Here is a 27957-nt window from a genome sequence, read left to right as displayed (position 1 = left end):
ACAAAGCATCAGGCATTGCTATCTTGTAGATTCATTCTCCTAGTTCTGGTAGACCAAAACTCATTGACCAACCTCTCTTATCTGATTTTGTGTTAGTCACTACTGTTATGAAGTCAAGTACACTTGCTGTACCAACATGCAGTGATTGCATTTTTAAACAAAAAATAAATGTAGGTTATATTCGTTGTCATCTAAAAGCCTTATGATGATCAAACTGTTGATCAAAGTACTATGTGTAGGTAAGCAATAAAGTTTCATGCATTAGAACCTGGTAAAGCAAATATTGAGAATGAATTTTGCAATGGTCGACAAGTTTCTGGTGACTAATGAGAAGCATCAAAAGAAGGATTCAGAAGGTTGAATTGATTCAAAATGACCATTCAACAAAGCATTGCCACCCAGATAAGAGAACATCCTGGAAGCTGAGTTGACTGTAAATTTTGTTTAGTACATAGAGATGTTAAAATACTTTAGAGGATGTGTGTGTCATGTTCGACAATCCTTAGAGCCACTAACTCTGCAACATCATAATGCAAGGTTCCCATTCATTACATGCAACCACTAAGACTGTAGTGAAGTTGAAATTTGAACCTATCTGACTCTCCCCATACTTACTAGATTTGGTGCCCTGTGATTTTCACTTTTTTCCACAAGTAAAGAGGGATATTAAGGGTATTCATTTCTCCACATATGATGAAGTGAAGGATGCAGTAAAATTGTGTATCAAAGAAGGACCATCAACATTCTTCATTGATGTAATGAGAAAACTGGTTGGTTCATCATTTGGAGAAATGTGTAGGTGTATATAAATTTTGTGTATATGTATATGTACATGAACTATGTGAACAAATAAATATAAGTTTTGTAGCAAATAAAATGTATTTTTATGCCATGTTTGTTTCATTTGACTATCTCTTTTCTTTCAAGGGTTATGAGCGACTGTGCATTACATTTCAGCCATCTCTCATATTGTATGTGCACAACTGATATAAACATTTAAATCACTATCTCGTACACTTTTCTAAGTTATTCAGAATTTAATTACACCATTCTGTTTACTGTTTAAATCAATGACAATTTTATTTTAATGTTATTTATTTCATTTTTCTTTTTAGTTTAAATTATACAACAATTTTATTGTCATTTTAAATAAAAAAAGATGCATTTAATTTCTTCATCTCTATTCTAATTCTTCAATGGTATTCAAGTATAATATTTTATTGTTTAATTATAAAACTTATTAATTAATTATTAAACAAAAAAAAAATAAAAAATTAATTCACTTTAATGTAATGTCACAATAAAACTAACATCATAATATTTTAATTACTCCCATAGCCATCATCAAGTGCTGTTATTTTCCAGTTTGGCTGTTATTACTGGTGATTTTTGAATTACAAAGATATGCACTTATATTGTGATCAGAAAAAAATATTAGATTTTTATCCTTTCTGTACATTTAATATATCATTGTTGTATGATTTTTGTGTCTATATATATTTAATAATACACAAATGTGTTGGTATTTTTTTTATATACAAAGAATATCAAAATTGTTAATATTGTTTGATTTAGATATGCTTTCATAAAGTGATTGACTCATTTAATGTTAATTCAGTGTTTTTAAGAATCACTTATGTGTTTATTCTACCATTTTTTGAAGCTACTTATTTTTTAATTATTTTATCTTATTTTTAATTTAGAATATTGTGCAATCAAACCTATTTAGTTTTACAAATTCTAGGGATTTTTTTTTTGTAATGGTTTATTTTGTTCTCACTAGTACTTTAGTAACAAAATGTACATTGTACTCATCTTCATTAAATACATATCCATTTTCTAAAAATTAAGAGTTCATTTAAAGTCAAGTGGTTTGTGTTGTGAATAGGTATGTATATCAATAATTAAGATTCAATTAAACGTTAATAGCTAGAAACAAACACAGTGAACTAATAAATTTCCTTGACCTCATTAGAATGAAAAACAACCTACATAATCAAACAAAAAAATCAACAACAATGATCAACTTTGATAATATTTTTACTGACATAGTTTACACACTACTTCATACAAGTTTTAACTTTTCTGGATGTTCTTCATTTAGATTATTACTTTACTACAAATGTGAATTTTATTATACTTAAATTTATTTATATTTTTTCTTTTTCTTTTAGTTTTGCAACTAGTTGTGAGGTAAGTGATGATGGAGAAAGGATTAGTTGTAACTGTAATGAAGGTTACTACGGGGCTAGATGTGAAGTTTGTTCCAATGGCTATTATGGAAGACCTTCAGTTGCTGGTAAAGTGTTACTTAATTTTGATTTACATGTTTTCTTTCCTTTTGTGCGATCTTAATCGCATTCAGCTTTATTTGTAAATAATAATAAATTTTATTGTTTTACTTTTATTAACATTTTAAGTACTTCTAAATCACTTGAAACTCATTGTGAGATTTTCCAGTCTCAGGAGCTGGAATACCTTTCATCTACTATGTTTTGAAAAAGACTAAAATTTTCTCTGTGTAGCAAACATATTTTATGATATTTTTGCATTCAAATTGTTTTATTATTCTATAATTACATAAAACCATGTTTTTGCTTCCCTTTTTGAACTTTCGTATTCTGGTCTCCAAAGTTATGTAATATGCTATGATTATGATTCATTAGTTAGTTAAGTAAGGTTGCTCTCCCAGTTTTGTATCTTTTTATCCCTTCATTCTAAATTAATAATTTGTTTGTTAGTGAAAAATGCTAAGTACGGTTATTATTTTTATGTGAGGAAATATTGAATGTAGCATTTGAATTATTTGTTGTGTGACTGACGGTAAGTTGCATTTTATTCTTATGTATAGCACTGGCAACAGTCTTGCAAAATTTATCTCGGTCAAAACAGTGTTTAATGATATTTATTTTCATTAAAGAAAATAATTCTCATCATTTGACAAATTTATAATTTCATCATTAAACCTTCAAAATTGAATTCATAAAAAATAAAATTTTTTGCAGGAAATTTATTTTATTTGCAATTTCATCATTTTTCACATATGGGTTATTTCAAGGTAATTTTATAACAATTTATATTTTTAAGAAATATTTTTCTGAACTATATCCTAACCAATCCAACAACTCATGCTTGATTATAATTTTTTTGTGTAATCGTATATTCCAGAACAATTTATTCTTCTCACCATTTACATTATTATACTAAAGTTTGTACACACATTGTTCAAGCTTATTTTTATCAAACCAGATCATGTATTTACATCTAATCAACGCACTTGTAAATTTAAATGTGAAAACATTTTACATTCAGTAGAGAACATTGAATGAGATCATATCATAGGTTATATGATCTCTGACTTTTTTCCTATGTATTTAATCTAAATTGATTTGATAAATTTTTATTTATACATATTTATACATATGGAGAGAGGAGGGATTAAAGAGGAATAGGAATAGATATATATTTTCTTTTTATGGATTACTGACAATAACCCTATCTCTAAAGGATTATAAGTACTCAACAAAAACACGGATTACGGAACAGGAAAATACCAGACCAAAGACCCTGGACATACCCGACACCAACATACCACCGAACGTCCACGTCCACGAACTTTAACCTATTAATCTCCCATTCCACAACCCAACAGTATAAATAGAGAACAAAACGATCAGACCAACCAGTACAGAAGCGATGATCAACGGCGACGTTATAGACTGTATCATACACGAAGACTGTGAACACGGAGAACGCCTGTGTAATTGCATATATTGTGGCAATCAAGACAAGCAGTGTATAGGGTGGCTAAAAAAAGTATCAGAAGAAGATTACAAAAGAGATTATATAGAAAACTTCTGGAAATCAGGCGAAAATAGCGCATACGAAGAACTCAACCACGACACCTATAAACGATACAACGAAGAACTGGAGGGACTGGACGGCAGAGGACTTCAAAAAGAAAATAGAACAAATACAAGGGCATTTTTGACACCTTTGATTAATTGTCAGTTGATGAGCAATTTGTTTAGCTACTAAGAATTTTAGAAAATAAGCTGTGGTCATACCATGTTTTGTATTTTAACGTGATAATAAACATGCTTATTGTATTGTTTTGTATAAAGTGTGAACCCAACCTACTAAAGGGGGCAGTGAAAGGGGATAAAAATTTGGAAGCAGTTGCCAACAAAATCCTTGTCCCAGGCACTGTACAACGTAGATTCATCCTTGTCAGTTATATTTTTATTATTGGTTCGTGGGATAAAAAATAATACTCATAACAACAATTATTATTTTACGGGTATATAAAAAAAGCTGTTTGTATTAATTTTTATGTTATTTGTTTTGTTTTTTATTACATTTTAATAATCTATTGTTTAATATATTTTCATTAATTGATATTTTTTATTTGGTTTCTGTTGTAAAAAAAATTGATAAATAGTTCTATTACTTTCTATTCTCTCTAATTTGTAGAGAGAATAGAATTGAAATTGATTAATTTTCAAGAAAAAGTTGTTTCAGGTTATCCAGAATCACCACTGTGTATTCTATGCAGAGTTTGTGTGTGTGTGTGTGTGTGCGTGTGTGTGTGTGTGCACGCGCGCGCGCAAGTGTGAATCTCTTAGTGTAGTATTCTTTTAGATTTTATTTTTAAATGGATTACTACTGTAAGAAGTGAGATTACATCAATATGAGACTTTATTCATTGATATTTTTAAAATAGCAGGTAATCATGTTATAAACACTTCACATTGAACAGATTTTATTTTTTATCAGTTGTTTTTATAGAAAAGGATTGCAAATTCTATAAGTATGAAGGATATTCAGAAAGTAAAAAATATGTGTAAAAATTGTTGTAGGAATTAGATGTGGGTAGAATTTTGAAACTGAGGGTGTGAAGTAATGTTATGATGTCAATGGTTAAAACTACATTTGATAAATTGGTTCTTATAGATCAGTAAAGTTATATAACAACAGTTGCATTTTAACTGCTTGCTACTTAATGAGTGAGGAGTGAGGTGAGGAATGTTTGAGATGCAAGCACTCAACTTTTCTTGTAGTTATCTTCAGCTTTTTCAGTGTTCTACATGCACCATTTCTGATACTCAAAGTTACATATACATCTAGTAAAGAACTGTTCGTTTACTTCAGAACATTATCCATGAAGTTCATTGATAAATGCCTACCAACAAGAATTTTTGTTCAGTTTCGTCAACGATTTCATCAGTGTCAACATGGTGGTTTTTTATTGCATTCTTCATCATGAACTACCTCTTCCTCATTTAGTTTACTTATTAATTATATTTTTACAATAATTTGTAATAAATTTAATAGCAATTTCAACTTTTATGTCAAGGAATCTTAATTAAATGGACCTAGCACTCACTAGGATTTGGAATTAATTTAGCACTTTAAACTGCAAGTACAAGATTACTACAACTGGCTGCTAAAAGAATTATACAAGTCATGTAGACTGTGCCATACACAGAAAAACAGTACAAAAATACTTTCCTATTTCCATGCACTTTTATTAGTTTTTTATCTTTCATATACATATATAAAATACCCCTCACCATTCAAGAAAGAGCCTATTATGCTTCCATTGTCATTTCTATAAATTAATTATCAAACAGTGTAAAATATTCTCCCACTAATTTACTTAAAATGCAATTAGACAATTTTCTTTTACAGAAAAAATATTACTGTCAATGAATTTTTGAATAATACTGATTAAAAAATTAAAAAAGAACCCCTGAAATTTCTGTATCACCATTCAACATGTATGTAAATATGTATATATGCCTTAATTAATGTCTTCTGGATTATGATTTATTTTGTATTTATCATTTTCATGTATTTATTTTAAAATTATTTTATTTGTATATTTTAAATGATTGGCCTTTAATTACAACTACTTTTTATTTTATAATTAATTTTGTATTTGTGATGGAAGTTGCAATAAGGTTTTACCCAGTTTCCCGTGTTCCATCCAGACAAATGTTGGGGAATTTTTTTTTATCCATGGAATATCATATCTAACCACTCCTGATGTGATTTATGTAATTTATTATTATAGATTGTTCAGAAGAAAGATTTATTTAATTATAATGTTTAAAAATTTTGTAAAAATTATTGCAATTCTTTTTTAATTGAATTATAATTATTTTGTTATTTTTAGGTGAATATTGTAGACCATGTGAGTGTTCTGGTAATATAAATCCTGAAGATGATGGTGCTTGTGATTCTGTCACCGGTAAATGCATTCGTTGTCTTAACAACACTGCCGGAGATTCTTGTCAGTACTGTGCACCTGATTATTTTGGTGATGCTGTTAGCTTAAAGGACTGTCAAAGTATGTATTTTTTATTAGAACAAAGCAATTATATATTTTCTTCATTAACAAATTAATTAAATTATTTAATACTTAAACTTGTGCCATGATAATGTTTATATTTATATTAAATTCACCAAACTAGATTTTTAAAAGATTAAAAAAAATTTTTATTGCCCATACTGCTGGAAAACCACCAAAAAATGATCACACATAGCCCCTTAAGAAATTCATAGCTCCACTTCCTATATTCCCCCAGATTCCACTTATCCAAAAAGTCATTGAATCTCAAGAATTTTCAGTAATGTAAAAAAAATAATATTAACTTGTTTATTCCACTGATTTTTTTAAAGCAGTGAAATGAATTCTTGAAATAATCTAAGTTGAAAACATTCGTATAAAGTTTTTTCTTATTCTTTTAATAAACCTATACAAAAGAGGAAAACCACTGAAGAGAAGTCAAAATAAAACCATAAACAAAATTATCAAAAATGAAACCTGGAGTAATTATTCATTTGGGAAAATAGATTTTTAAAATTGTTGACAAAACATTAATTATTTACAATGATGATTCTAAAACATAGGATCATCATAAAAGAATGGTAGAGGTTTCAGTAGCTGAAATTAAGGGATTGGGGATGTTTTGAGAAATTATATTAGTAACACACAAAGCCTTTACCCAACAGGTTTGTTTGACAGTTACTTTAACCACTTCATGAGTCTCTTTAGTGTTGCTGGAGTGTATTTCTTTGTTTACTTTGTTTTCTGTTCAAGAAGCAGTGTAGTGTGGTATGTAACATGCAGATCTGGCATCAATGATTTTAGTTTCTACAAATATTTTGATGTACATGTAAAAACAATTTATGATGCTGGTTGAATCAGTTCAAAGAAACAGGATCTGTTCTCAAACCCAAAAATCGCATGAAAGGCCACCAACATCAGAAGAAAGTGCTAAAAAAATTAGGCAATCTATAATCAGAAGAAGTCTACTGTAATTCAGCTACTGTAAGAAATAAAACCATCTGGTTCAGAAAAGAATTTCCAGTTCGCTGGTGAAATTTTAGACAAAATTAATGAAAACAATTCATTTTTAAATTAGGTAATTTTTACAGCTTAAGCTACTCTTTACCTTAATGGACATGTTAAAACATTTACAAACGTGGGGATCTGAAAACAGATGTGTAATTTTTGAGCAATTATACAACATACCTAAAGTTAATGTTTGGTGTAGTTTAATGAAAAATCATGTAACCAGGTTCTTTTTTCTTACTGAAAAGAGTTCTAATGGAAATCAATATTTTAATATGTTAAATGATTATCATTTTTCCTCAGTTGAATGAACTTGAAAATGGACATCAAATTTATTTCCAACAAGATAATGCACCGCTGGGCTTTAATACATTTGTTAACCACTCTTTGAGTGAAAAATTTTCCAGATAGATAGATAGGCCAATAGGGCCCTGTACACCTGCCTCAAAGAAATCTAACCTAACTCCTGGTGATTTTTTTCGTGTAGCTAAACATTAAAATTACTTTGCTCACAATAATAATATTACCTGAATCATTTAAAGGAAAAAATGAAGGAAGCAATTAAAACCATAACAGAAGATATGTCACATTATACACGTGCAGAAAATAAATACAAATTGGACATTTGCCGAGTGACAAAGGGCATGCATATTGAAATTTATTGATTATGTTACAAAACTATTTGAGACGAAGAATTTTTGTAAGTATTCTTCTTTTTATTTAATTCAAGTCTTAAACCTCACCATTCTTTTATGATGATATTTTATAGGTTGGTTTTTCAGCAATGGAATATAATGTTTGTCTTGATATATATAGTCTATTTCAGCTGAAAATGTGTACTGAAATAATAACTGAAAAAACTTTGTAACAAAATTTTCCTTCTGATACTTAAAATATATAAATTATTTTTTTATTGTTATATGTATAATCAAGTGCTGAATACAAGTAATTAAATTTAATAATCACTCTTATCAGTATTTGTACTGTTACAGAAAGAAAAATACTGAAATTAATTGAGTGTTTATTTGCATAATGTATTTCATAACTGATTTGTTGAACCATTGATAATAGTATAGAAGATATTGTAATTTAGTAAAATTTTTAATTATAAAGTTGTTATACGAGGGTGACTCAGACTTAAATAGTAATTTTGCTATTCTATGCAGCAAGCAGTTCCGAACTGGATAGCAGAATGGGGGGTTAATGTTTCGTGTGTTAGACAGGGGGATCCAGCTTGGTTAGCTACTCTACTCTGTTCCATCATCAGTACAGCCATGAGTGAGCAAGAGGTAACATTGTCTGTTGCACAATGTATAAATCATAAAGGTTTTAACTAATGAAGGCATTAAACCCGCAGAAATTTGAACTTGTTTAAAGTTACAGTTTGGGGACGCTACACTGTCCCAGAACCAAGTGTATACATGGGTTGGACAAGTTAAGGGCGGGTGAGAAAGTGTAAAAAACGAAATTTATGATCAACACCCAAGATCAAGTCTCACAGCTAATGGCATACATGCCATTTGAGAGCTTATTGAAGGTGATCACCGGTTCACTGTTGAAGAAATCGCATTAGAAGTGGGTATCAGCTATGGGAGTGCTCAATCCATTATCATTGATCATCTTGACTCTAGAAAAATTAGTGCTCGATGGGTGCCGAGGTTGTTGGCTGAAAATCAAAAACAGGTCAGGTAAGAGATCTGTGAGAGACTTCTGAATTGATTTCAGCGAGAAGGGGATGATTTTTTGATGTGATAAGATATGGGTCCATCATTACAGTTCAGAGTCAAAAATGGTGAATAAGGAGTGGTGAAGGAAGTAATGGTGAGTAAGGAGTAGATGAGGGCTGCCCAGTGAAGGCCAAAACCTGCCTGTCAGCCGGAAAAGTTCTTGCAACAATTTTTTTTTTTGGCTTAAGGGGAGTTTTACTCATTAATTTTCTCCACAATCAATGAACGGTAAATGCGGCTTACTATTGCCAGCTGCTACAGTCAACGAAAGCCGCCTACTGAAACAAAAGATGGGGTATGCCTATCAGAAATATCAACCTTCTCCATGACAACACCAGGCTGCACACAACGATTTTGACAAGGGATAAATTGGAAAAAATGCACTGGGAACCCTTGACCACCCTCCCTACAGTCCAGATTTGTCTCCCCATGACTATTTTTTGTTTGCGCCCTTGTAAGAATCTCTCAAGGAGAACAATTGGAAAACAATGAAGATGTAGGGGAGCACATGCAAATTGGCTCATGACTCATCCTCAAACTTTTTATGAATAAGGAATATTCAAGCTTCCAAATCGTTGACAAATGTAGATCATGCAGGAGAGACTATATAGAGAAATGATGAAGGTATGAATTGTGTAGATTATTAATCAATAAATTTATTAAAAAAAAAAAAAAATTACCATTTATATTTTATTATCCCTTGTATCAGAAAATAGTTATAAATCATACTAAACTGAATTATAAACTAGATATCACTTCATATATTTGGTTATGAGTTACTTTTGCTGAAGGCAATTTTGATACTTTTCAGCACATGCCAAAAAAAATAATACAAAATTTTTATTCAAGATATATTAGAGAACAATAAGATGAAATTTCCATAGATATAATATTAAAACTCATGCACATGCAGAAAATATTTTGAGCGCATCAAGATTTTAACTTGGATTGTAAAGTAATTATTTATTATTAGATTTTATATAATTGTGGATTTGTTTATTTTTGAATGTAATTTATCTATTTTATTAAATATAATGGTAGCAACAATTCATTTATGACTGATTTGAAAGAATTTGTTCTTTTATTTTAGTCTAATCTGAATTATTTTTTGTATTATATAAATGTATAATTATGTTATAACAGCAATTACTTTACCAGTATAACTATCAGTAATATTGACTACTATAAATATATATATAACTACTATTTATATTAGTCAAAAATGCATTATTAAATTGTTACCGATAGTGTCCTTGTGGCATTCACAGTGCCTGGATGATGGTGCTCTAAATGAAGAAAAATTAACCTATTTGTAGTATTTAATAGATTAATTCAAAGTATTAACAAAAATAAAAATTTAAAGACACAGAAAAAGTAAGAGGTAGAGAGTGAGGAAGGGGAATTCTTATAAAAAATTATTCAACCTCTTTGACAGAGTGATACCAGATCTGAATTTCATTCAAAAGCAATAGATTTAGCATTTTTCACATATTTCAAATCATTTTCATAAAAAAAAAATAGGGATTGGGTAGGCTGCAGTTGGGCTTAAGTTTGTTGTTACCAGAGGTAGTAAACAAACACATTTTTTAATTGATCTCAAAAGAAATTGTTAAGTAGATTGAAAAAAAATCCGATTTTATTATTATAGTCATTAAATGATTAAATATAATTGAAATATAAAAAAAAAAACTTATTACTGATTCACCATTAAACTTGAAGCTTGAGAACTTGGGGATATGATGTTGAAATTTTTTAATCTATGAAAAATACCATATCTGACTAGGATTTGTTTCTGGAACATTCCAGAAGATTACATATTCTCTTATTATAACTTGTAACACAAGATCCCAACTCTACCATTCAAAACCAAAGAGTATTACTTATCTAGGATAAGATAAGATCTTGCTGATCTAGGATCCTGTACAGAGGTTGAGACAAGTATCAGGCAGAGCCATCTGATTGGGTATGAATATGTTAATAACTTAAGAATCCTTTGTATGCTTTAGAAAGAGATGCTTTCTATGACTTTTATATAATTATAAAATTCCACTTCAAAAATATTTAATACATCAGCCGGGTTAATTTGTTAATTTTTATTTTAAAATAAATATTTTGTAATTTTGTTTTGTGTAGAACATAATTTGATGAATATTTTCTTTAACCAGATTTTTTCTCCTTCTTTTGTTAAGTATCAGAATCCTTCAGCCACAGCATAAATTCTTTAGAATCCAGTGCCAATTTCTGTATTTCTTACATAATCTTTCCTTTCCTCGATCTATATATTATATATATATATATATATATATATATTAAATACTCACCCCAGTTAAATACTCGCCCCATGTTGTATGAGTTCAACCCGTACTTCTGTCACTGATTCTCAAATTTTTTATTCTAATTTTTTTCCAAATAATGAATAATTCACACTCCTCTCCTGTTATTTAAGTAACATTCTAAGATACAAAAGTCATTGTTTCTTTATTCATAATATTTCTATTCTGATGATTCTATCTGACTACTTTTCTCTGATTAAACTGAATAATACTGATATCTCATTATGCAAATTATTAACCCTGCACTAGTATTCAATCAGAGGAACTGTCTCCTCAATGGTTTCTGGCCAGCCTGTAAATCTGGGATTTATCCTGTTCTACCTTTTTTCACAAGCTGGTTATTAAAAAAATTGCCACTATTGTTCTATAGCCATTTGACATGAGAATACCTACTGATGCTGTAATTTTAAGTCCCCTAAACCAGTTTTCTGCTGGGATCGGTTACCTAAGCCTTTCATTGGGTTACTTAAGTAAGCAGGATTAAATACTGGAGTTTGAGTGAGAAAGGCTAAGAGAATTCTCCTGTGTAGAATATTTTAAATTTCAAGTTGTGAACATCATTACATGTCATCACTCCCAATCGCTAGAGCTGGAGCATGATGCAGGTAGTCCCTCGAGACCTTAAATTCTTTCTTACATTAATTGAAAAAAAAAGGTTCATTTTCAGTTTTTTTTGTATGCAAAATAAATTTATGTGAAAAATGTGTGAAAAGAAAGAGGTGTTTAAAAATAATATAATTATTCATTTTCACCATATTCTAGTTTAGAAGGTATTCTTTGCAAAAACTAGAATTCGGGCATTCAAGGTCATATGGATAATTTTTTAATAATTTTCCCCATCTTAGTTATGACCTTACTCTTAATTTTGACATAGATGTCACCAGTGTTTCTGCCAGTAATGTTTTTTTAAGTGTTCTTATCTGCTTTATTTTATGTAAATTTTTATATAATGAGTTGTCATATTACAATAGGAATAATTTGTTGTTTTATTAGGTTGTGTGTGTGATAAATGTGGAGCTAAGGATTGTGATCACAGAACTGGTATTTGTAATTGTCATCCACATGTAGTAGGTGAAAAGTGTGATAGATGTGATGATCAGCATTATGGTTTCTCTACTTGCCAGGTGATTTTAACAAACATTTGTTTTATATTGCTACAATTTTATTTGTTGTCATTTTTTAATCATTTAAAATTTAAATTTAAATTTTGGGCCTAATTAAGAAAACTGGAAAGAAATTTTTTAATAATTGTTAATGTTTTGTATTTCATATCATACAGAAATGTGGAAAATGGATATAAAAATCAAAAATTAAAGAATTTAGTGTAAGCGGCATTCTGGAGAAGGTGTTGTAGATTAAGTTGAGAAATCAGATCAGGAATTTAAAGTTAAGGCAATGAATGGGTTATTATTAAATTCGTATGCACTTACAAATTGTATGGAAATTTGGGAAGAAGGTTTGGACATTGGACATTTATAAAATCAGAAATGTTTAAATAAATTAAAAATCTAATTACAATGAAATTTTAATTACAGTCTAAAAAATTAATATATGTTTCATTCTGATCAGTACATGGTAATATATAATACAGGTCATATCATTAATGGTTACATGCATTATTCCACAAATAAAAAATAGAAATACCGCTGGATGGAGATCCAGAAAGTTCAGGGTCTTTAAATTTTATAATGTTATCTATAATTTTATAGTTTTATTTAAAAATTCATCAGTATAGTAATATTATTTCTGTTAAATAAATTCTTTTAAGTGTATTTTAAATAAATTGGTGGGTAGATTTTTTAAAATTGTTTGTTAATTTATTAGAAATAGCAATGGAAGCATAATACCCTTGATAAGTTTAGATAGGTTTACTACCTTTTGCAGGGTACAAAATTATATAAATTCGGAGATGTTCAGTTGAATTGTTATTTAGTTTGGTTGTACTACTGCATCTACATTAGACAATTAAAAAAGAACATGATCAATTAACATTTAAATTTTCTTCTAAATATCGCTTTATATGATTCATATTTATGAGCGCCAAACAATAATCCGATAGCTCATTTTTATACCTTGAAAACTCGTTCTCACTTTTTGAAGGAATCCCATGAGATTTTATACTTCAGATGAGGATGTATGTAAGCATAATAAATGTTTAATAATGACAAGTTTAGAGCTTTATTTAAGCATTTCAAACCAGAATAGTATGGTTTGATTTTATTGCAAACAAAATCTATTTGATATTTTAAATGAAATGCATAAACTAACAAAAAATATTAATTAAAAAAGTAAATATAAATACTACTTGTGTACATATTATTTAATGTATAAAATAGGGGGAAAAACATGTGTAAATTTATAATATTTATACAAGTACATACGATTAATTCAAGGTATGTTACTTATTCAAGGTATACTTATATGTTATGTACCTAAAAGTAATAAAAAAAATTATAATTTAAAAGATTATTAAAGCTAAATTTTTCCATTGTAAAAAATGTATTAATTCTTAATTATGATAATGATAGTATAGGTAGGTATAAAATTATTATTAATAAGTTTGTTATCAAAATAGTGAAATAAGCAAATTCTTATTCTAATTACATTTTTTTTTTTTATATTCATTCACTGAATAGAAAGAATGGAATGCAAAGAATTCTTTTATTTCCAATTTGAAATTGGTAAATCTTTCAGTGATTTTGCAGCAGAGATAGTAAATTATTGAAGAGGTTTGAAGAGGATAATTATAGCGTATGAGGATGGTTGTTCTCAAGGTATCTTACAAGATAATATTTATACATCTTGTAAGATAAGCATACAAGATTTATTCAGGGAAAATTCAAATTTTTCATTTATTTCTTCAGAGAAGAATGATAAATACAGGGTAAAGTCTATGAAGGCTCTTGAATAGATTTATAATATCCAAGATAATATGTATAAAATTCTGATTGCTCTTTTTTAATTTTGAATATATCTTTACTGTGAAGAGGAGTTACTCCATAAAGTTAAACCATAGAGAATAAGAGACTGACCATTCACTAAGAAAAATGTTTTTACTTTGATCAAATTAATAGATTTTTTGAAAAATATTAACTGAAGTATAATTTTCAAAGTATTTCTTCATGCAGTTGTTTGATATGATTTTCCTGCCTCAGAAATGAGTTGATGGTGGTGCCTAGAAATTTTCTTGAGTTGACAAATGGAAGAATATTATAAAACAGGAATATATCGAAGGAGTGTTCACTTACTGAACTGAAATCAATACAGAACATTTTGTTGATACATTTAAGATTTTTAAAAAAGTATTGTAATATCTTAAGATAATAAATAGTATACTAAAAGAAGAATTTTATTCTTTAACATTGTAATATATGGTCACCACATATGTCTTGGTAGAACCCTCGAACATATCTTTTTCTAATCTCTTATATTTCCAGCTAATTTTTAAGTTCCTAATAACACCTGTTTCCTATTAAAATGTTTATAATTTTTACGGTTTACTGCCTTATACTTTTATTTCTTTGCACTGTTTTAATTAATTATATTCCTCATGCCACATTTTGAAAATGATTTAGAGAAAAGAGAATTTTTGAATGGTTGGTTTCCTCATTTTTTTATCACTGACCAGAACCAGAATCAGATTATTGTTATTTATAAAACAAACATTAGATATTTAAAAATATCACATATTTTTACTTAAATGAATCAAATTGTACTTCACATACCACATCTTCATTCTCATGTTCTTTTCATCTGTAAACTATCATAATTAGCATTTTGGATTGAAAACTAATTAGTTGCAATATTTTTCTTATTTTATCTGCTTTTTCTTATGGATCATTCCTTCTGTTGAAATTTCCTTCTTGTGAGAAATGTTTTCTGATCTGTATTTTATGTATACTAACTTATTTAGCCTGTACAATAGTATTTCATCTAATAATATATACAAATTATGTTGGTATTTCATCTATTCCTATTCTATTCTACTCCTCTATTCTTGTTTAAATCTTTAGAACTCTGTCAGATAATTTTATGTACATCTTAAAATGTTTTACATATGAAATTATTAGAATTCTTTTCCTTCTTCAATATTTCATAGATAATTTTAACTCTACAAGTAGTCCTGAGTATTCTTCTCACTTAAGTGTGTTATTACTTTTTAAAGTAGGTTTTCCATTCAAACCTTTGATACTAATACTATCAGATTACATCTCTTTCAAGCATTTTCTTGTGTTTTCATATGAAACCTTCCCTCTTTGCAATTATTTTCTTTACTACTTTACTCTTCATCCTTCAGTCAGTTTTCTTTGCTTTCTCAGAAGTTATGAAAAGATTACAACTGAAGATTAATACTGATTAATCTTCAGTTGTAATTACTATGTCATTTACACTGGTAAATGACATAGTAATTATTAAAAATTATTTATAAATAATCATAAAATTATAAATAATTAGTTAAAAGAATGAGAAAGCTCAGTTTTAATATTAAAGAAAAGATGTAGAAAGAACATTTATTAGTTCCGATTATCCAATGTAGTATATGTATCATCAATTTAGCACATACTCACTTGTCTTAACATTATGTCATCTGTTGGGTAAATAATAATAAGTTTCTTTTATCAATTAATTCAGTATTGAGATAATATTAATGTACATAATCTTTTTGTATTTATACAGGGTTGTAAGCCATGTGATTGCCAATTGGCTTCAGAAAGTTTACAGTGTGATGACACATCAGGTCAATGTAGATGTAAGCCTGGTGTTACTGGAAGGAACTGTGACCGATGTGCTCCAGGTTTCTGGAATTATAGTGAATCTGGATGTATAAGTGAGTAAAAGTTAGGTGGTTTTTTTTTTACATGATAATTATCTTAATTAATTTTGTTATATTTGTTCATTTTAATAGTTTATTACTGAAATTAGTATTTTACTGAATTTTTTTCTCATTACCATAATAATTATTGCTAGTGAAGTTGTGCAATTAATTGAAGAAATTATAATTACCAAATCACTTGCAAGAAATCTCGTAACTGATATTGGTACTGAAAAATTTGAATTTGATAATGAAAGAGGGAATAAGAAAAAGAAAATTTGCCCTCTGAAATATAAAGGACTATAAGCACCACAAAATTGAAATAAGAAAAAAATATTAAGTTAGTTCTTATAAATAAATAAAATATTAAATAAGAAATTCAAATTATACAGCTTAGAAAAAAATAATCATAACTCAAATGTTATTAACAAACAATAAAACGATTATAAAAAGAAAAGTTACTAATTCTCCATCAGAAACGTAATTCATCTAATTCATTAGGATACTTGAAAGAAGATTGTGATACCAGTTACTATATTTTGATCGTATTTACAATTATTTTACAATGTTTTTTATGCATGTATAATATAATATTCATTTTAAGTATGCCACCATTGGAATCTCGTAAAGTAGAAAAGCTACAAAGAACTTTGAATGGGGAAACCCTTTTCCTTGATCTTTGAATTCATAAAAAATACTCTATTGGCATGTTTGAAATCTTCACCATTTTTCCAACATGGCAGCCATTTTAATTTTTTGGATGGAAACCTCAAATTTTATTATATTTTCAGATACAACATATAATTCTAAGACATTTTGATAATTGGACATTTTTTCTTAACACAACCATTCAGGATCTATATATGTCTCATCTTCAATTGTACCTATCAATAATACTGTATATGACCCTGTAAGTTGAACCTAAGTCCATGTGATGTAATTTTACTGTTTTAAAGAGTTCTATTTTCATAATATTTCATTATTTTGGTTAATTTTTAAAAACTGTGCACTATTTTTACGACCAAAAAATTTGTAAGTACTGTAATAAGATATCTTAATAATTTTAGATTTAAAATAGTGATTTTTATTTAATTCTACTAGTATGGGCTGTTAGGTTTGACAAATTATTAATTAAAAATTTGTAATTTCATCACTACATAGCAAAAGTTTTAATTTTATTTTTTACCTCACAATTATTATTTTTTTCATCATTTAATATTAGGTTAGCCCACTAAGCTTATCTAGTGGTTAACTCATCATTGCAAAATCAATTTTTTAACAGTTGATTTTCGAAGTTGATGGTTCTGAGTTTTATTATTCGTAAAGTTAGTTACTTTTATATGAATTTGAATACTAGACAGCAGGTATAGATGTATTTTGGTGGTTGGTGTTCAATTAACCACACGTCTCAGGAATGGTCGGCCTGAATCTGTACAAGACTACACTTCATTTATATGTCATACATATCATTCTCATCTCATTGGGTCATGGTGGGGAGAGGTTGCTTATTGTTCACTAGTTGTTATTGCAATATACACATTAAGGGGAAAAAATAAATTAAGTAAGGTCTATTAAAAACTGGATTACAAAATGGCATATAGTATACCCCAAGTAGTGGTTTCGTACTAAAAATATATCATTTTGGGGGTAGGAGCATTTCTAGATTTTATTTTTTTAGTATTTCACTGTTCAATAATTATTTAAGAGATATTGCATACTACTTTTGAAAAACACTAAATTGCTACCATTTTTGTTAGACTAATTGTGACTTAAACTAATTTTTTATGTCAAAATCTATGTTTTTTCAATGCCATTTAAAATTATGGATTACAATTTTACCCTTTCGATTTAAAATGTTTGATTTGTTGTCTAAGGGAGTAATCTTATAATGAAAAAATAATAATTTTAAGCTTGGTGCATTGGCTAAATTTCATTTTTCTATCTTTAGTAGTTAAAAGGTTATTTAAGGGTTCCCCATACTTCATGAATGTGAACATTGTATAAGAAAGTGGAAACATGGAAGTGTTTTCACTAATGGAAAAAAATCCTTTTTTTTATTATTCTGATAGAGATTAAACATGTGCAGAAGAGATCTCTACTGACATTAGTATGACACTGAAACCCAACCATCAAAGAATGATCTAGTATTCAAATACTTTTATATGGATTTCAATACTAGATCATTGATAACTGGTGTTATTTGGTGGATGGGTTTCAATTAACCACATATCTCAGTAACAGTCGACATGAGAGTGTATAACACTACACTTCATTTGCATTCATACATATCATTCTCTGAAGTAATACCTTACGGTGGTTCTGGAGGCTAAACAGAAAAAAGAGTTACTGAGTTACTGACATTCACTAAAAAAGTGGTTGTCCTGCCATCAGTTAGAAGGTGACACAGCAGATGCAACAAGAGTTGTGACTGACCGATTATCATGGCACTTATCTTAATGTAGGAAGAAGGAAAAAACAATAAGTAAAAGGGAAAGGGATGATGATTAAATCGCTTTTTTATTTTTATTTTTTGTATTGTTATGAATTTTAAACACATCTCTTTTTCACTTGTTAATTTTTTATTTAGTGATGTTCCTCTGATGAAAATTTTCCTATAGCTTTCCTTTATTTTTCCGGGTAAATACTGAGGAATTTCCTTTTCTTCTATTATGGAGTAGCATATCTATTCAAGCATTAATATCCATGTAATGTATAGTTCATCTTAAGTAATGTACTGATCTTAATAAAATAACATAATAAAGTGAAGTGTTTAAAAGGTACTTGAAGTGTGTGTTTTCTGTACTAGATACTTTCTTTTTATGCATAAATTGTATTGAATGTATTTATTTTATATGTAAGCCATTTCAAAAGCGTATCATTGTTTTTATGTAATAGCATACAAATCTTTATTAATTACTCTTTTAATGCTGCTGATTCGGTGACTTACATTTACATTTAAATATACTTTAAAAATTATTTTCTAGCTTGTGGTTGCAACACAGAATATTCAGTCGGAGTAGGCTGTAACCCTGTTAATGGTCAGTGTGAATGTTTACCTGGCGTAATTGGAGAAAAATGTGATCATTGTCCTCATCGTTGGGTATTAATACCCGATAGTGGTTGTTTTGATTGTGATGTGTGCACACATAGCCTTTTGGATACAACTGATGCTCTGCAATTAGAATTAGAGCCTGTTACTAACGAATTTCAGGTTAGTGTTTAACTTATTATAACTTAGATGTTTTTACTAGCATTGTCTTTTTAAAATTAATTTCATTGAGGGTTGTTAATGATTTATTCCTGTGATCATTCATTGACAACCGACATCACCAAACGGGTGTATACTTGTACTTTTTTATTTATTGTTTTGTTTTTACATTATTGTTACTATTTATTTACTTTTTCATATCAATCCTTGATGTAGCCTTACCTAACTGAGCTACATGGTCTTAACTATGATTTTCACTCTTAAACATTTTATTTAGTTTTTTACTTTGTTCTATAAACATTGGCATAAAAATAAGTTTAATGTATGATATTGAGTTAAAGTGAAATGATGTGATTAATTTTTTTTTAAATTTAAGTCAATTTTCTGGCCCAGTAAAGTTGAATGATTTCTTGGTATAAAAATACGACTTTCCAAGTAATATTAAAAACACTATTCAGATTAATTTATTATATAAAACACAAAAAGTAAAAATTATAGAAAATTTGACATTTTCCCTCTCTTAACATTTTTTTTATAAAAGGAATAATTTTCTATTAATACAAAAAAAAAATCAATTAAAGTAGTATTTTTAATGAAAATACCTAAAAACTTACTAATATGAAACAGTAATTCAACATGTTTGTAACCTTTTTGAAAAATTCTTATTATTGGACCAATTTGGCTTACGCATTTTTCTTGAAAACAAACTAGGTAATATATTTTTTTTTAATTCAGATTTTTGCTTTTACAACAAAAAAAAGTTTAACTGCATATAAAAACTACCTTTGTTCTAATAAAATATTGCTGTTCTGTATTGAATGATGCATTTAATGGCCACATCATAAATTCTAATGATAATAATCTAACGAAACATGTCTTATTCTGTAGAGTATTTCATAATATTTAAAATGTGCTTATAAAGTATGTCCAATAAAAGACTGAACTTTTCTATTATCACCAACCAGTGCACAGAGTGTGCTTTAATGGCTGACTAGTGTGGCAACTTCTAAAAACACAATGCCATTTGATATATTATGCTGCCGTTATTTTTTGAGCTACTATAGTTGTAGTTAATTAGAGCTACAGTGTGTACTAATCTCTCAGCAGATTATTAACAAAGTGAAAAAGGAAGTTTTTCAATATCTTGAAGAACAACATGTTTATATTAAATTTTGCTTCAATTCGATAAAACATTCATAGAGACAGTTAAAATATTTCAGCTTAGAGATCGCAGAGTATGAGTGGTTACGTCATTTTAAAGCGAGCAGAATATTGACTGATGAAGATCCTAGACCTGGACATTTTTTCACAGCAACAAATGACGAAAGAATTTGTAGTTCAAGATGTGGTTCACGAAGATTGCTATTTATCTATCTGATAAATTGCTAAGGAAGTGAGCATCAGCACAGAATCAGGCCTCACCTGATTTTAGTGGAAAAATTGAACACACACTGCATCTCCACAAAATTCATACTGTGTTTTCTAAATAATGATCAAAAGGGAATTGTGTTAATATCAGTCAAGTTTTCCTTAACTGTGCCAATGCAATGAAACTTGAAAACCTTATAAAAGGCGATGTGACCTAGGATTTTGTTTACAATGAGGAAACAAAAATGTAATTGGTCTTCAAAAAGTTTTTAAAGGAGGTCAACTTAATGTTGACCACAATTAATGTTATTAAAAACTTAATATTGATCTCCTTATTAGAGGGGCAGAGTCACTGCCTTTCATCTAGAAGTTTTAGGTTAAAATCTTGTATTTTTCTTAGAATTTCTTCACATGCAACAAAATTAATTGTTTAATGTTATAAAAAAGCAGTCAAAGTAGCTGTAACAGGATTGTAATTACAGTTACCTGGTGGAAGAATAAACAATTAATAGTTAACATGTAATGAAGAAGACAAAGTAATAAAAAAAAAAAAATTCTACGGAAAAATGTTTTAAGATTAAAAATTATTCATCCCTAATGGATCCACATACATTACCAATATATATGATCTACTTGATTTGTCACAAAAAAGAAGCAAAAATATTTTACAAACTTTTCGATAGAATGCATTTTTAATGAGTTCAATAATTACATTATTTTTAAGCAGCTGGTAGACTATTTTTTTGGGGGAATTTTTCATCATAACTTTAGTAGTGTAGGTCTAAAAAAAAAACTATAGAAAATTGAATAAGCTTTTATTTTATATAACTTATTTTTTCTGTAGAGCTTTTAGTTTTCAAAGAACATGCAAATGGCTTTCTTAAAAGAGGATTAAAAAATCTGAAATTAAAGAAATTCAGGCTTGTTCTATTTTTACTATACAAAGATGAAAAACCTAATTAAAGATAATTTAATACAAATTAGAAAACACAAGATTTCATTCAGAAATCATTTACATTTTTTCATTATATTTCAAATTAAATGACCATTTTGATTAATAAACAGTCATTATCATCATTAGAAGTTGATTAAAAATTAATACAACAAAGTTAAAGAAAAAATAAATTTAAAAAAAAGTATTAATAAACAAATAAATAAATAGAATGTACGAAACAGTAAAGTGTTTTGAAACATTATAGCATTTTGTATTTTCTTGTAAGTACTGTTTATTTATTAACTAATGTTTTTTATTATTACTTTTTTATTTATTACATCTATTTATATGCTATCTTAAATATACGTTTTTCTAGTTTTTACTGATGATAATTGTTTAATAATTGCAATAGCCATCTCATTTCAGTAAAAGAAAGGAGATTCACTTTTTAAGAGAAATAAAAAAAATTTTACAAATGGTTTTTGGTTTAATTTTGTTTTTCAATTTATTTTTACAATTATTTAGTGAAGCTATCTAATTGTATGTAATTTTATATGCTTTAAAAAAATTCTTAATTTTTTAAGCTATATTTTATTAGATTTTTGCATCTAATTTTTTAACCAATTATTTCATTTAACTTTCACCTGCTAAGTTGGTGGGTTTTTTATTGGCGTATTAAAAAGAAAGTTAATCTGAGAATTTTGCAAACTAAATCTTTTTAAATTTTATTTAAAATTTAAATAAAAAAACTTCTGTAGCGTCTTGACATTTCATGTAGAGGTCAACTTGTATATACTGTACTGTCCTAAAGTTGCACATCATATATAGGTATACTGCAATGAATATTGAATTTTTTTTAATTTTAGTAAGATCTTGGTGTTACAATGGTAAAGTCTATATGACTTTAAACTCAGAAAAAAGTTTTTTTAAACAATTCTGTTCAGACATGTTCAATTTGTACAAAAATGTAATAATCTGTACTATATTTTCTTGAAATATTAATATTCAAACTACTCTTTTTTTAATAATGTAGTTTTGTTTATTTTCAAAATTTTTGTTGTGTTTATAGTGAAATAAATTGTTAATCATTTTATCAATTCTTTTTTCTATTCTAATAAAATAGTCTGCTGTGTATAAAATTAACTCTTTTTTATTTATTTTATGATAATTCTTTAATAACTTAATATGTTTAATATTATTGCTAGAGAAAATTGATAAATATCTGCTAATAAATTTTTTTTCAGTCTGTAGCTGTTAGTTATTTTACTACACAACGTCTTGTTTATATTAATGATACAGTTAATCAACTATCACCTAATGTTTCTTTAATGTTTACTTCACAAGTTGACTTATCTCCAATACAAACATTGATTGAGTCATTAGCACAGGATTCCAGAACCATAAACAGAAAGGTAATTTTTTTTCGTGCATTAAATATTTCAATATAGTTAATTTATGATTAAACTATAATTTGATGGGAAGAATATTACTGGTAAAATTTATCACGAATTTATATTAACAAGAGCCATGATAACATTTATAATGATTTTCGCTTCCATTTTCAGCCTTATTTTAGAGCTGCAATGTGAGAAAACCTTAATCTATAAGTGCATTTCATCTTGTCATATATATTCTTGTACCCTATCTGCTTAATTTATTTTATACAAAATTGGCTGTCAAGCAAATTACCATCTTTGAAATCAGTTTTTTTTTTAAATTGAATTCTTTTTAAAGTGGATATAAAATAATGAAAATGTCAAAAATCACTAAAAGTTCTATAATGGAGTTACACAGTTACCTGTAAACCAGTATTATCTATTCTTTTTCTGAGTTAGATAAATAGATGATGATAAATCAAGTAATACTGGTCAAAGACCAAATTATCTTTTTTGTTATTCATTTTGTTTATAATTTAAATATATAGCTTATAAAGGTATATCCCAGGCTCAAATCCTGGTCAGTCTTGCCATTTTTCATATGTTAAAAAATGTCCGTGGTCAACCGTAATACACTAATGTGGTGAATCATGTTAAGTAGCCCTAAAAAAAGGTTTTTCCGATTATAATATTAGGATGTATGTGCTAACATTTTATTTCAGTACTTAATTAAATCGAAATAGTAATAAATTCTTCCTCCTCTAATGAATGAAAATTAAATTCAGTATTCATAATTACAGCCTGTATCATATTCTATCATCTGCAATATTAGTTGTAAAATATTTCATTGCATTATGTTTACAGTATTGTACAATATTTACGTATTCTTAATAAATCAATATATTTAAATTTAAAAAAAAAGGTAATCAAGTCTGATTTATTAGACAATAATATTATTATTAGACATTATATATTATTATTGTTAGACATATTTAACACTACTAGTACTGAAATAAAATACTCATCAAATGTAAAAGGATTCCTCAGAAAATCTTACATCATAATAATAATAATAATAAAAATTAATTTCATTGTTTTATTTTATTAATCTATAACTTTCAAGAATTTTAAATGAATCAATATAAATTGTATTTTTTACAGTGAATTAATTTTCTTTGAAAGAGATTTCTATTTAAAAAAAGAAATCAGATCAGTGGGAGATTCATATCTGCATAATTTGAATTGCAAACTTTAAATCATAATTATATTTGCATTGCTTATAAGATGGAAAAAAATAATGATTAAAGCAAAAAAAAAATTATTGAAGTTCGTGAAAATTTATATATTAAATATAAAATTTATATATAAAAATTTATATATTAAAATATAAAAAAAATATTTATATAATAAAACTGAACCCTCCCCCCCGCCATAAAGGTCCACTTAGACATATACCAGGAGGTTTTGTTCCATCAATGGGCCTTCAGTGGGTGAAATTTATACTACACAAGGAAAGAATTACTAGTGTGGATTTTGATTTTAGATTCACAATACATTTCTCTACAAAATATTTAATCATAATAATTATAATTACTATTATTACATTATGTAAAACAATTGCTTTAGATAAAGAGGAAGAAGAAGAAAATTGAAGGCGCATCTTGCATGGTTTGAGTACATTAAGTGTGCATCCTGAATGGAAAGGAAAGAGTGCAAAACTGAAGGAGAATATGTTTTTGTTTTTAAATCTGATTAGCAATGAAAGAAAATTATATGATTTCTGTATGTCACAATATTTGTTCAGCATAATTGTTGAAAGATAGAAGTGGAGTATTTTGCCTTAGAATTTCTATTAAAATTTTTGCCATCCATTTTACTTGTGATGTGCAAGTTAAAATTAATTTTTTATAAAACTTCTTCTTTTGTCAAAGTATAAAACTTTGACAAATCAACATGGCTGACTGTCCACAACTTAACAATACTTGTACAGTAGACGCAATAGGTGAATGACTGTGAATTTAGTTTATATAAATAGGCTGATTCCAGAGATTCACAAGTTCAGAAAAATATCATAAGTCGCTGATACCTGGCCAGGCATTTATGCAGCTCTAATGTCACAGATTGGTAAAAAAAAATCATATAAAAACATGCTTGTAATTTGCTTAAGGGTATGCCCAGCCCCAGTTGATGGAACTGGTACTACTAGGTGCATGTATAAATCAAGCCTCTAGAACATTGTTAGTTTTTTACATTAGAAGGGAATAAGATGGGCAAATTTTGTTTTTAAATCATTTCAGAATTGCAAATTTTCAAGAAAAGTATAAGATTTACTTCCTTGTACAAAGTAAAGGAAGGATCGTGATCGCGAAAAATTTCGGTTTTCAGATTTTAACGGAAGTATCCATTTTGACCATCCCTGAATCTATTTTGACTAGTTTTGGCATGATGTCTGAATGTATGTATTTTGCATAACTAAAAAACGATTAGCTGTAGGATGTTGAAATTTTGGATTTAGGACTGTTGTAACATCTAGTTGTGCACCTCCCCTTTTGATTGCAATCGACTGAACCAAAAATATCCAAAAAATCCCAAAATCCAAAAAAATTGGATTTTAAGAAAAAGTCCAATATCCAAATTTTTGGGGGTTTTGGACTTTTTCTTAACTAAGAAAAAGAAAAATTATTACTACTAGTAATAATTCCTCATTAAGAGATTTTCAACAATATATCATAAGTGGTACTTATTTTCATTGGTACCAGAGTTACAGCCAAATAAAACTTTAATTAATAAAATATTTGGATCTTACAAGGCACATTGGTTCAAATCAGACTTCATTTCCTTTTTTTATCTGAATACGTTATTTTCCCTGAAAATCTATATCTGAATATGTTATAATGCAATGTTGATGAATGTAACATTAGAACAAGAATTTTGCAGCTGATAGAGAAAAATAATCTCGCTCAAACATTAAATAATAATAAAAATATATTTCTTTTCTAGGCTGAATATACTGTTAAAAGTGCTGAAAAATCAAAAGAAGACATAAAAGAAAATGAAGCAAAGGATGTTAAAGCACTGGTATTGTCTGCTGAACAGCAATCACACAAAACAGTTGATGAAGTAGCTCAGCTTGCTTATAACCTGGAAAATGCTGCTGGTACTCCGTTTTTACTTAATTTATTATTTGAAATTAAAAACAATTTTGCTATAAAATTTGCTAAAAAATTTGTTTGATTTTATTTTTATTATTTGAAATTTTTTGCTGAAATGCACTTTCAGTAAGTAAATTATAAAGAAATATTTTCCTTGGGGTGCGGGTGAGGACTGAGCTCCCATTTGAAAATGTTCTAAAGAAAGTTTTAACAAACTTTTATCTCAGTTTTATTAAAATACATCTCGATCATGTAAATCACAGGAAAAAGTAATTTTACCAATTTTATGTTGTTGAATTCAGCACTCTTGTTTTAGGAGAATTTTTGTTGATTAATGTGGATTTTTGTCCTCAAAAAATTTACATGTGATAACTATTATTTATTAGACTTTTATGAATTTTCTTTTATATTTATATATTTTGTGTTACTGAAACAGAGAAAAGCACGTTCTTTTATAAACTTCAAAGTGCTATGAGTCACAAGGAAAGTTGTAAGTTCAATTAGATGACTAAACCACATTTATGTTTTATCAAAACTGTTTGTAGAGGAAGAATGAGCATTCCATCTGTACACAAAATCTTGTACAAATTTAATAAAATAAAATTATCATGTCATCCATTGTTGTTATTTTTATACTATTATATTATTCATCTAAAAATTATTATATTGAAAAATTATTGTTTTAAAAATATTTAATATAATAAATATCTTGTGATAACAACTGAAGCATATTTTGCGGTAGGGCTCATTCATTGCTATTTTATTGTATTGACATAGCATTGTATTAAAATACTATTATTACTATTCTGTATAATATCAGGGTCTAAACTAAACAAAAATGATCGGCTTTAAGCATATATATGACACGAGTACAAATTTTTATAATTTTAATTTTATTTATTTTTTCTCAAAGCAACAACAGGCTTATACTTGATTACAGTTGCTGTATGATAAATGAATCTTGTAGCATATAAAAAATCCTAAGCCTGATCTGAATTCAATCCCAGAACCTTCCAGATGAAAGATAGAGGCACTTTTACTCCTCTGCTATGGAGATTGGCAAAAAATTAATTTTTAATTTATTATATGGTATAAACATCAACAGTAATATGGGAATCTTGTGAAATATTTATACAATCGAGATTCATGTACGTAGCTCAAAATACTTAAATTAACAAAAACAATTAACAGTGCACACACATTTTGAACAGTTATAAGCAACAAAGATCTTCTGAAACCATATTAAAATATCAGCACCACAACACTCAGAATTTACATGATATTCTCTGAAGAACCCGTAACTTAAAAAATAAGCATAACTTGGACAGATTTATTATTTCCATCTTAATGAAAAGTTTACTGTAGTATATTTTAAAAACTTTTTACATTTTTACAAAATATAAAACAGATAAAGTTTCTGACTGCATGCATTTTGACCATAAATAAAAAATTTTGAATATAATATAAAATTATTTTTAGAAATATAATATAAATTTTCTCTTAATTTCGATGAAATAAAATGTAAATTCATTTACAAGTTAAACAATACATGAAGAACGGAATTGTGTTAAATTTAGCACTTGCAATGAGTGAAAATAATTCCTCCAATCATCTAATTAATTTACCGTTAGTTTAATAATTTAATATTACTTGCTACTATTAGTAGAAATACCAACTAAGAATTGT

General features: G+C 27.7%; 1 protein-coding gene across 1 annotated transcript in view; it reads left to right on the top strand.

Moving 5' to 3' along the window:
* The window catches only part of LanA (laminin subunit alpha), a 267274-nt gene that overhangs the window by 137992 nt on the left and 101325 nt on the right, over positions 1-27957 (top strand). The window contains exons 30-36 of the mRNA XM_075372885.1: positions 2175-2299; positions 6179-6352; positions 12414-12544; positions 16098-16248; positions 19218-19444; positions 22988-23155; positions 26120-26276. Coding sequence (XP_075229000.1) covers positions 2175-2299; positions 6179-6352; positions 12414-12544; positions 16098-16248; positions 19218-19444; positions 22988-23155; positions 26120-26276 — 1133 coding nt within the window. The remainder of the gene's footprint in view (positions 1-2174; positions 2300-6178; positions 6353-12413; positions 12545-16097; positions 16249-19217; positions 19445-22987; positions 23156-26119; positions 26277-27957) is intronic.

Source organism: Lycorma delicatula, chromosome 8 (genome assembly GCF_047948215.1).
Source record: "Lycorma delicatula isolate Av1 chromosome 8, ASM4794821v1, whole genome shotgun sequence".
NCBI classification, from domain to species: Eukaryota; Metazoa; Arthropoda; class Insecta; order Hemiptera; family Fulgoridae; genus Lycorma; species Lycorma delicatula.
Note: the sequence above shows the minus strand (reverse complement) of the source record. Positions and strands in the feature narration are given on the sequence as shown.